Genomic DNA, 12,473 nt, shown 5'->3' on the forward strand with positions numbered 1-12,473 from the left:
CTTCAACCTATTTTATTGATTCGCAACAGTGAGTTACGAAGTGATCAATGATAACTTAATATGGTTCCTCTCAAAGTGGCAGTGGTGAAATGAACTGACAAAGACAATTCAATCGTCCATATTCCTTGACCCTGTCAAGTGCATTCGCTACTGGACTTAAAATGGTTGTTGTACTGATGGCATGAGAAGCAGTGAGGTGATGAGCAGACTAATTATATCTACTTAGGAATTAAATAAACTGAAAAACACTGACATATACAGACAGGTTAAAAATAAGGCAAAGGAAAAAAATCTCAGGACACATAGCCCATGATCGTTATTGATATCTGTATCGATAATTACCGGCATCTTCTTGAACTGCTCCCATTTTACTTTTCTTCTTATCCACCTCATTACGTGTCTCCATTGGATTTATTTCTGGAAAAAAATTCCCATCCATTACTTTAGTGAAACATTCTAAAAGAAATGGATCCAATTGAACTTGTTACCTGAACAAATTACTCCAACGTCCTCCTGGTGGTTGCAATTATGTTGGCCCCATGGTGAAGATGGGCATTGCCATAAGAGTGAATCGTGCAAACGACAGTTCACATCATCCAGCCAGATGGGTCCAAACCCCATTCCAAATGTGGTATCAGTGTCCACAAATCGGGCCGAGCCGCAGCCAAGCTGCTGACACACCACTTCTGCATCCTCCAGGCCAAAGGAATCGGAACAAACAGTGCCCCAGGTTGCATTGAACAAAACCTCAACTCTGCCCTGGCAGGGACTTCGACCATTCTGCAGCCTTATCGCCTTGTGCTCTAAAGAACAAAGAGTGAAGCTTAGTTCTAGCTTTAGCTCTATCCGTAGCAGTAAATGTAGAAAAAGGAAATCAGACTCTTTCTGTCCCATAACAGCATTACTTTTTAACAGATTGCTTATCTCAGAAACACTAAGGGGCAATTATTTAAGCGCACTTACTTTAGTAGATATTCGACTGTCTCTTACACCCACATTCTGCAGTCAGTAAAGTAAACGAGCGAACTTGCAGCTGGGAGGGCAATTTCAGTGGAAGTTAAAAGTTACTTCCCTTTTGTTTTCGGAGGACCAGGGGACTGCTGGGTAAGTAAAAACTATATATTTGGATCATTCGGGAGGCGGAGGGGGTTAGTGAGAGGAGTTATAGGGAGGTAGTCACACATCAGGTAAAAGAAGTAGGTAGATGGGTTACCGTCGGGGGAAGGAGAGGGAACCAGCAGACAGTGCAGGGATCCCCTGTGGCCGTTTCCCTCAACAACAGGTATACCGTTTTGGATACTGTTGCGGGGGAGGACTTACCAGGGGTAAGCAATGGGGTACAGGTCTCTGGCACAGAGTCTGTCCCTGTTGCTCAGAAGAGAAGGGGGAAGAGGAGCAGAGCATTAGTCATTGGGGACTCCATAGTTAGGGGAACAGATAGGAGGTTCTGTGGGAACGAGAGAGACTCACGGATGGTGTGTTGCCTCCCAGGTGCCAGGGTTCGTGATGTCTCGGATCGTGTTTTTGGGATCCTTAAGGGGGAGGGGGTGCAGCCCCAAGTCGTGGTCCACATAGGCACCAACGACATAGGTAGGAAGAGAGATGGGGATTTAAGGCAGAAATTCAGGGAGCTAGGGTGGAAGCTTAGAGCGAGAACAAACAGAGTTGTTATCTCTGGGTTGTTGCCCGTGCCACGTGATAACGAAGTGAGGAATAGGGAGAGAGAGGAGTTGAACACGTGGCTGCAGGGATGGTGTAGGAGGGAGGGTTTTGGTTTCCTGGATAATTGGGGCTCTTTCTGGGGTAGGTGGGACCTCTACAAACAGGATGGTCTTCACCTGAACCAGAGGGGTACCAATACCCTGGGGGGGAGATTTGCTAGTGCTCTTCGGGTGGGGGGGGGGGTTTAAACTAATTCAGCAGGGGAATGGGAACCTAAATTGTAGTTCCAGTGTACAGGATGTTGAGAGTAGTGAGGTCAGGGATAAGGTTACAAGGACGCAAGAGGGCACTGACAAGCAAGAACTTGGTTTGAAGTGTGTCTACTTCAACGCCAGGAGCATCCGGAATAAGGTGGGTGAGCTTTCAGCATGGGTTGGTACCTGGGATCTCGATGCAGTGGCCATTTCGGAGACATGGGTAGAGCAGGGGCAGGAATGGATGTTGCAGGTTCCGGGATTTAGATGTTTCAGTAAGAACAGAGAAGATGGTAAAAGGGGTGGGGGGGGGGGGGTGCTGTGGCATTGTTAATCAAGGAGAGTATTACAGCGGCAGAAAGGACGTTTGAGGACTCGTCTACTGAGGTAGTATGGGCCGAGGTTAGAAACAGGAGAGGAGAGGTCACCCTGTTGGGAGTCTTTTATAGACCTCCGAATAGTTCCAGAGATGTAGAGGAAAGGATAGCGAAGATGATTCTCGACAGGGGCGAGAGTAACAGGGTAGTTGTTATGGGGGACTTTAACTTTCCATATATTGACTGGAAATACTATAGTTCGAGTACTTTAGATGGGTCAGTTTTTGTCCAGTGTGTGCAGGAGGGTTTTCTGATACAGTATGTAGACAGGCCAACCAGGGGCGATGCCACATTGGGTTTGGTACTGGGTAATGAACCCGGCCAGGTGTTAGATTTAGATGTAGGTGAGCACTTTGGTGATAGTGATCACAATTCGGTTAGGTTTACCTTAGCGATGGGCAGGGAAAGGTATATACCGCAGGACAAGAATTATAGCTGGGGGAAAGGAAATTATGATGCGATTAGGCAAGATTTGGGATGCGTAGGATGGGGAAGGAAACTGCAGGGGATGGGCACAATCAAAATGTGGAGCTTATTCAAGGAGCAGCTACTGCGTGTCCTTGATAAGTATGTACCTGTCAGGCAGGGAGGAAGTTGTCGAGCGAGGGAGCCATGGTTTACTCAAGAAGTTGAAGCGCTTGTCAAGAGGAAGAAGAAGGCTTATGTTAGGATGAGACGTGAAGGCTCAGTTAGGGCGCTTGAGAGTTACAAGCTAGCCAGGAAGGATCTAAAGGGAGAGCTAAGAAGAGCAAGGAGAGGACACGAGAAGTCATTGGCGGATAGGATCAAGGAAAACCCTAAGGCTTTCTATAGGTATATCAGGAATAAAAGAATGACTAGAGTGAGAATAGGGCCAATCAAGGATAGTAGTGGGAAGTTGTGTGTGGAATCAGAGGAGATAGGGGAAGCGTTAAATGAATATTTTTCGTCAGTATTTACTGTAGAGAAAGAAAATGTTGTCGAGGAGAATACTGAGATTCAGACTACTAGGCTAGATGGGATTGAGGTTCACAAGGAGGAGGTGTTAGCAATTTTGGAAAGTGTGAAAATAGATAAGTCCACTGGGCCAGATGGGATTTATCCTAGGATTCTCTGGGAAGCCAGGGAGGAGATTACAGAGCCTTTGTCCTTGATCTTTATGTCGTCATTATCGACAGGACTAGTGCCGGAAGACTGGAGGATAGCAAATGTTGTCCCCTTGTTCAAGAAGGGGAGTAGAGACAGCCCTGGTAATTATAGACCTGTGAGCCTTACTTCGGTTGTGGGTAAAATGTTGGAAAAGGTTATAAGAGATAGGATTTATAATCATCTTGAAAAGAATAAGTTCATTAGCGATAGTCAGCACGGTTTTGTGAAGGGTAAGTCGTGCCTCACAAACCTTAGAGTTTTTCGAGAAGGTGACCAAACAGTGCCATAAAGTGTCATATTCAATTATTCCCATGGCTACAAATAAGTTACCCTGACCCCACGTTTGTGGAAGATAATGCTCTTTAACTGTAGTCAAAAAGTACGCATAATTTAAAGAACATCTCACCCGAGCAGATAACACCAGCATCCTCTTTATGCATGCAGTCGCTCTCACCCCATGGGCTCGCCAAGCATTCCCACAAAACTGAATCATTCGCTGAACATTTCATACCGTCCAACCAGATAGGCCCCGATCCTGGGCCAAACCAACCGGAAACAGTTGCGTTTAGAGCTCGTCCACACTTCAGCTGGTTACAGACAACATGGGCGTCTGCTAAATCCCAGGCATCATCACATACAGTTCCCCAGGTTCCGTTGTAGTAAACCTCTACCCTTCCAGCACAGCGACTTCCACCATCCGCCAACCTTATCAGACTATGATCTGTTGTACAGGAATAATTATATTAAACAGTATCCGGTCCAGGAAACAATTTCTGCACGGCTCTCAATCGCTTGATTCCCAATTGATACATTGTTTCTAACTACTTTTCTTAAAATGATTTGTTTGTTAGGTTTCTGGGCAACGTTTGTGACAAGTTTTTCCATTCTCAGTTCCTATGCCACGTTGATAATGAAAATTGCTAAAACTTGTTAATTGCAGCCTCCTCCAATGTCGATGTTGCCGTGCTACAAATCATCAGAGGGTATAAAAGAAAAATATAAAATAAAGACTAAACTATGACTTCAAAATTGGAACTGAGTCCCGTCTGAAGCTGCTTCATCTGATGTCTGCAATTTTAAAAAAATCAATGCTCGGCATACGGGCGTTTCTACTGAAGTCTGCATTTATTGTCTATTTCTAGCTATCCATCAACATGTATTGATACAATTGACTGGCTCGCTAGGTTACTTCGGAAGGCAGTTAATTCAAACCCGTTGGAGGGACACATTGTCCAGATGGGGTCAGAACCGCAGGTTTCCGTGCCTAAATTGCATTAGTGAACTAGTCGGTTTTTTATAAAAATCCAACAGCTCATGCGCACTTTCACTACTGCCATCCTTCATTTCCAGCATTTTTAACATATTACATTTATTCCAAATAGTCAAGGTGCCACCGTGGGATTCAAACGCACCTTCGTGGGATTATCAGACTCGGCCTCTGGATTACTACTCCAGTAACACGACACCATTGTACGCATGCCGTGAAATTCTGTGAGCAATGCCATGGGGGACCAATTAGTATTATAAACTGAAATTTTCTGTCTGCGCACACTTATAGTGAAACTTTCTCCTTCCACGGAGCACTCTCTATATCTAAAACTGTCAAGCTGTAATTTCAGCCTGCCACTAGTGATTATGTCCCGCCCTCTCGACTCCTCCGATTGTTGAGCCGAGACAGCAGAGAAACACCTCTGATCCAATCAACTCCAATGTTTTTCTTCCCAATTTGAGTTACTTAAGTATAACTAGAGCTATCTCATCAGAGTATTATGAAAGAAATAAGGAGAAAATAAATATTAAATAACGGGGACAGAATGACTTCTGAATGGTCGGATTCATTGGAACCCGAACTTTTCACCCTGCTTCATGTGTAAACTAAATATGGGCTTCATTCCCCGTGTGCCGCATCACGGGAGATCGACGAACAGTAAATTTAAAAAAAAAGTCTGGTGTACAGTTTGTGTTTGCTGCAAGTGTCATATTTCCTTGTAATGTTTCTCTTCATACTTCATAAGCATTTACAGCACAAAAGCAGGCTATTCGTCCCAGCAGCTCGATGCCGATGTTTACGTTGCACATGAGCCTCCTCCCATCCCTCTTCATCCAACCTAATCATCATATCCTTCTGTTTATTTCTTGCTCGCATGCTTATTGAGCTTCTCCTTGCATTCATTTGTGCTATTCATCTCAACTACTCGGTATAGTCGCAAATTTCACATTCTAGCCACTCTCAGGGTAAAGGCGTTTCTCCTGCACCCCTATCGAATTTATTATTGACCACCTTATATTTATAGGCCTTTGTCCCGTTGCTGTGAGCAAAACCGTAGGATATTCTGAAGTATATCGCTAAAACGAGATATTTCAGGCATATATATTTTTATTTAGATAAGTAAAGTTCGTACCAGAGCAAACCACGCCCACGTCATCTGCCACAGATAATTGGTTCGCTTCTGTAAAACTGCAGTTCCACAGGTAGGGTTCACTTCCAATGCATCTGACATTGCTGATCCACACCGGCCCGCTGCCTGGTCCATACCTCGATTGGTTATAAACGTTTATTGCGAAGCCACAGTTCAGCTGACTGCACACTACATCTGCAGCACTGAAACTCCACTGAGTGTCAATCACTGTCCCCCAAACACCAGCGTAATAAACCTCCACTCGGCCTTCACAACCACTTTCTCCGTTAGCCAGTCGCATCTGCCAAAGTTCAGCTGTAAGAATGCAATTTGGTAATCAAAGTTAATTCAATATTGCATAGAATAATAGAAATTTTAAGGCACAGAAAGAGGCCACTTAGCCCATCGTGTCTGTGCCGGCCGAAACACGATCCACCAATTCTAATCCCACCTTCCAGCATTTGGTCCCGAGCCCTGCAGCTTACGGCACTTGAGGTGCAAGTACAGACTCCTTTTGAATGAGTTGAGGGTCTCGGCCTCAACTACCCTTTCAGGCAGTGAGTTCCAGCCCATTATCAACCTCTTGATGAAAACGTTTCTCCCCCTCTCCCCTCTAATTTTTCTACCAATCACTTTAAATCTTTGCCCCCTCATCACTGACCTCTCTGCCAAGGTGAATAGACCCTTCACCTCCACTCTAACAACCCCCCTCAAAAGTTTGTACATTTCAATCAGATCTCCCTTCAGCCTTCTCTGTTCCAACGAGAGCAACTCCAGCCTATCCAATTTTTCCTCATAGCTGAATTTTTCCAGTCTTGGCAACATCCTCGTAAATCTCCTCTGTACCCTCTCTAGTGCAATTACATCCTTTCTGTAATGAGGTGACCAGAACTGCACACAGTACTCAAGTTATGGCCTAACCAATGTTACAGAAAATATTATTGTGAGCATAAATTATGAAAGGATGGTGCGGTTTACTTTTGCCCAAATTAATAAAATATGCTACAAATACAGAATATAGTCGATATCAGCCAGAGAGACACACAGAGGGATTAATATTTCAGGAAAAGTCTTGGTCACAACTGCTGTGGTCAGCAGACAGGCAAAAAGAAAGCAGGGAGATATATCGTCAGGAATCCATGGAATATGGGCTCTGCTTGCAAGGCCAGCATGTATTGCCCTTGAAAAGGTGATGGTGAGCAGCCTTCTTGAACCACTGCAGCCCATATGCTGTATGTACGCATATTGTGTTGTTAGGGAGGGAGTTCCAGGGTTTTAAACCAGGGACGATGAAGGAAAACAATATATTTCCAAGTCAGCATGGAGTGTGAGTTGAAGGGGAACTCACAAGTAATGGCGTTCTCATACGCCTACTGTGTTTGCTGTAATAGATGGTAGAAGTCTCAGGTTTGGAAGGTGCTGTCAAAGGGGCCTTGCTGAGTTACTGCAGTGCATCTTATAGATGGTACACATTGCTGCTGTGGCACACTGATGGTGGAGGAAGTGAATGCTTCAGGTGATGATATGCCAATCAAACCGGCTGCTTTATCTTCAGTACTACAGCCGAGATGCTGGTGGGACGCATTGCCTTTGCCGTGTGCAATGCACTCTGCTATTTCTTGAACCAATTCAATTCCGTACACATGGTGTCAAGGCTGACATCTGTGACCTCAGAAGGAGGCTAAACTGCAACATCCACTTGGCCATTTTGGCTGAAAATGGTTTCAAACGTTTCAGGTTGTCTTTTGCACTGACACTTTAGCCTCCCCAATCGTTGATAAGAATGTTACTGCAGCATCTTCCAACTGTTTTTTGCTTAAGTGTCAACCACTATTCACAACTGGATATGGAAAGACGGCACATCATTGACCTGATCAGTTGATTATGGGATCACTTAGGTCTGTGTATATCCTGCTGCTTCTTCAGTGTAGCTTGTATGTAGTCCTGTATTGGAGCTTCATCAGGTTCACCCCTCATTTTTAGGTATGCCTTGTGCTGCTTTTGGTACGCTCTCCTACACTCCTCTTTGACACAGGATTGGTCGCCTGTCTTGATGGTAATGGTAGAGTGAGGGATATGCCACGCCACGAGGTTACAGATTGTGTTTGAATACATTCCGCTGGTGGGGATGGCCCACAGCACCTCATGGATACCCAGTTTTGATCTGCTAGATCCGGAATGAATCTATCCCATTTAGCACAGGAGGTACTGCCACACCATGACTTAGGGTGTCCCTTATCTGAAGATTGGACTTCATCACCACAGGAACCACAGGAACTGTGCGGTTGTCACTGCTACGAATGTTGTCGTCATGGATGCATCTGCGACAGGTGGATTGGGAGAACAAGGTGAAATTGGTTTTTCCCCTCGTGTTGGTTCTGTCAGAACCTGCCGCAGGCCAAGTTTGGTAAGTATGTCGTTCACAACTCGGCAAGCTCAGTCAGTCGTATTGCTAGCGAGACACTACTGGTTATGAACATAGAAGAAATAGACACCGAATTTTCTTAATACTCTAAGGTTAAATTGGATGCAACTAATCTATTAATTAGCTCAAAATATGAACTGCAGTGGTTCAAGTAGAAGGCATACAGCCACCTTCTCAGAGCATTTAAAGGGAGACAGTAAAATCCAGTCTTGTCCAAATCGGTCATTTTTGGACAGCAAATTAAAAGAACAATAGCTAAATGAAATGTTTCTCAGTGAAGATACAGAGAAATTGTGAGTTATAGGAATATTGGAACAGCGGTAGACCATTCATCCCTTCGAAACTGCTGCCAATGAGTCCATGGTTGATCCTATCTCGATCTACACACCTTATTTCTATACCCCCTTATATCGTTGGCTAGCAAAAATCAATCGACATCAGATCGGAAATTATTATGCAAGCTGACATTCATTGCTTTTTGTGGAAGAACGATTCACACTTCTTTGACCCTTTCGAGTTTCATAACTTTTTTTCCCTGAATGGTCTTGCTCTGCCTTAAACTTGATGTCGCCTTGTCCTAGACTCCACCACTAATGGATCAAGTTTATCTTTATTAACCCTATTGATTCCTTCCAAATCCGAAATATCCCGATCAAATCAATCCTTCCATATGCAAGAGAATAAAAGCTTATTTTGTGTATTCTCTACTTATAATTTTAGCAATGAAGCCCTATTAATATTCTGGTGAAGCTGTGCCAATATATCCTTTCTTAGGTGCGGTGTCCAGAATCGTATACTGTAGTCCATATGTGGTTTGGAACTGAGCTATACCCACCCGTGTGCCACTGAGGGATGTAAACCCATCTGGTACTGAATTATGCACACCCACTTGGGATTGAAGTACACACACCCACATGGGACTTTGGTATATAAAGCTAATTGGAACTGAAGTGCAAAAATCAGCTTGAGACTGAGGTGCAGACATCCGATTGAGACTGAAATGCTCACAGCCGCTATGGGAACTGGGGCATACACACCCACTTGTGCCTGAGCCATACAACCTATTTGGGACTTAGGTACACAATCGCACTTGGAAACCTTTTGGGACCGAGATATGTACGCGCAGTTGGGTCTGAGGTGTACACATTCACTTGAGACTGAGTTATGAACGCCCACTTGGGACTAAGGTACTCACACCCGCATAGGACTAAGGTACACACATCGTCTTGAGAATGAGTTATACCACCCACTTGGGACTGAGGTGCCAAAAGCTGTTGGGGGCTTGAACTTTGATCCAATCTCGTATCCAGCACACCCGTCGGGAATGTGCATAGTTACAGCTGGCTTCTCACAGGAAGTGTTAAATTAAAATCATTCCAATCTTCTCGGACAATAAGGATAAATGAAAGAGAAATGAATAAATCTGGCATCTTGGTCTTTGACAACCCCTCACACCGCTATCTCCCAGTTTATCCTAATTTATCCGAATGTATCTCAATTTAAGCAGTAGGTGATATCGCACGTATTCTAGAAGTAATGCATACAGATAAATAATAAAACGATGAGAATATTTGAGACTTGAAAATTAATGAAGCACCTACTGGAACAGATGATCCCAGCATCATTTCTGTGTGTGCACCGATGATGCCCCCAGGATGAAATGGGGCAGTCGCTCAAACGTATCTCATTTCCGTTACATTCGTTTATATCGTTCCATATCGGTCCCTTGCCCTCTCCAAAGAATGCATGTCCTGGCGTTGATATTGCGGACCCACAACCAAGCTGATTGCAAACAACAGCTGCATCCTGTAAATCCCAGTAGGTATCGCAAACGGTGCCCCAGGTGTCACCTCGTAGTATTTCCACTCTCCCTGAGCAGGTGTCCTCACCACCAACTAACCGAGGTCCTTTTTGTCCTTTGTACATAAAGCATGAACATTATTGAGCTGATTTATATTCCATTGGCATGTGTTTTTTTTTTGTCCAACTTATAAAGTGCACACAAATGGAATCATTCAAATAGGATAAGCTCTATATTTGCTCAATAAATGAGTGAGAAATACTACAATCAGTGAGTCATGGTGACGCAGTTTCTCAATGCATCCATAACATCGCTCTAACAGTTAACATCGCACTGCTGCGCCACTGTGAAAGGGAAGGAGCGACCGGGGAACACAACTACTTGGACATTTATTGAGAGCAAAGATGCAGGATGAAACTCAATCGCGGAGGATGACACCAATATTCCAGCTGAAGGGAAGCTTTGGACTTTTATTAGACTGAATACCATGAAACAAATTGGAATACGAGCCTCGGACGATGTTGATAGGTTGGAAATTCTGGAAAAGACTGAGGTAAATTATGAAAGTATGCGATGGGTATCCTTTGAAACACGGTGCAGAAGTGGCGACAGGGAAGAAATCTGCATGCACTATGAATGGGGCTTGGGGCCGAGACTCTAGGACATTTAATGCCCTGATACTGTTTTGACGAATAAGAGCAAATCCATCAGAATCCGAGAGGTTTTAATGTAACATTGTCAGGCACCAAATGCTTTCTGAAGTTTGAGCTTCGCTACCGTATTGTTTTATTATCTGTCTGTGCATTGGGGTGAAAAGTCTTATTTAACTTTAGGGCTGCGTTTGCTGACAACAAAACCACTAGGTGGCGAAGTACCGGCACATGCGCAAATGCAGTCTCATGGACAGAGACGCGGTCACAGGCAGCTGCCAGTAATAAAGATGGCGCTGCTCAATTTCGCACAAAAAACAAATTGAACCCAAATCCCCATCAGCCCTCAATGACCACGATTGCCGCCTTCACACCCCACCCTAAACAGAAGTGGTGACGGCCGCTCCTATTCCCGCCCAATCCTACGATTGCCAACTCAATCGCCGCATTCATTTTCCTGCGGTCGCTGTTTCTTTTCTCTGCTCCCTCCCTCTGGCTGCTTCAGATAGCTCATGGCTCCATCCCACCACTCCCAACTGATCACTGCTCCATCAAGTTGGTCGCTCCCAGGCCCGTCTGCTCACCAGGAGAAGCAGCGGCAAGAGGAGAAGTGAGCGGCAGGATGTAGATGGTGGGAGGGCCCGTAAAATACTAGAGGGAGAGGTCCACCACTAACCATGAGAAAAAGAGAAAGCACCGCAGCATTTTTCAGCGGTGCTGAGGCATCGGAGTGGCTCTCCGGCAATTCCCCCCATTTTCGGGGGGGGGGGGGAGCGGTGTTGAGTAGGGAAAACCCTCCATTTGCATACTCAAACTTATTCGAAAATAATGTTAATGAACTTGCCTGGACTGGGTAGTCGTCCTGCATGTTCGGAGTTCTGAGCTGTGACATTGGTGGGGAGGGGGAAGGAGTGAAAATTTCAGGGCAGGTGAGTAAGCGGGGAAAACCCTTTTGATTTGTTGGGGGCGTTTGGTGGGAAGGGGTCAAGGTTTAAAGTTATTAAAGGTCTGTGGGGGGGGGGGGGGGGGTGGTGGGGAGGTTGGGACCTGCATAAAAGAGTTTTTGGAGGGAATGTTAAATCAATCAATCTATTGCTCCTTGGGGATGTGGGTGAAGGGAGTGAAAATGTTATTACATGTGTTACTTGAAATATGCAATTACTCCTAAAGGGCTTGAAGCCCTTTAAAAATGGCGCCGGCGCCTTCGCGGTGGTGCCGGGAGACATTGCCGACGATTGAGCGGCCGCCCCCTCCATGTCATCGGGAGTGACTGCTCCGCCTCCTCTACTTCAATGAGCCCCGCCGCAAGTGCATGCCACCGAGATCAGAATGCGCCACTGCGATTTGTGGCGCACTCATAAAATTCAGCCCAAAGAGTCAAGAGCGGCGAAGAATTGGGAGCGGACAAGACAAGCGGCAATTGAACCGCCTATTGTGGGAGGGGGTGAAGCGGGGTACTGTTGGAGGGGATGTAGGTGGCATCGTGACAAGTGCGGCGGTAAAGCAGCAGTTGTACATCGTTCAATCAGACGTTCTTACGTGGTGACGTTCACGTGCACTTGCGCGTACCATACTCGCAGGCTGCAAAAATGTTTGGACGCACTAACTTCGTTGATGGCTCTGTGCGTGCGCTGCGTTGTCAGGAGCTACTCCTTTATTGTGAAAAGCAAATATCTCCATGAAAACGATGAATAAATGACGTGTTACCAACAGGGAACGTGATACCACAGCGTCATTTCCAGGCACCGATGTTAAAGCGGCACAGTGGCGCAGTGGT

At 45.3% G+C, this 12,473-nt stretch overlaps 1 protein-coding gene across 2 annotated transcripts in view; it reads right to left on the bottom strand.

The window, feature by feature from the left end:
- The window catches only part of LOC137375486 (deleted in malignant brain tumors 1 protein-like), a 55,422-nt gene that overhangs the window by 8,300 nt on the left and 34,649 nt on the right, over positions 1-12,473 (bottom strand). For both annotated transcript variants that reach the window (XM_068042823.1, XM_068042824.1), the window contains 5 exons: positions 9,847-10,161; positions 5,824-6,135; positions 3,828-4,142; positions 489-803; positions 343-417 (listed from right to left, as the gene is read on the bottom strand). In XM_068042823.1, the coding sequence (XP_067898924.1) occupies positions 343-417; positions 489-803; positions 3,828-4,142; positions 5,824-6,135; positions 9,847-10,161 (1,332 nt within the window). The remainder of the gene's footprint in view (positions 1-342; positions 418-488; positions 804-3,827; positions 4,143-5,823; positions 6,136-9,846; positions 10,162-12,473) is intronic.

The sequence above is a fragment of the Heterodontus francisci genome, chromosome 11 (assembly GCF_036365525.1).
Source record: "Heterodontus francisci isolate sHetFra1 chromosome 11, sHetFra1.hap1, whole genome shotgun sequence".
Classification (NCBI taxonomy): domain Eukaryota; kingdom Metazoa; phylum Chordata; class Chondrichthyes; order Heterodontiformes; family Heterodontidae; genus Heterodontus; species Heterodontus francisci.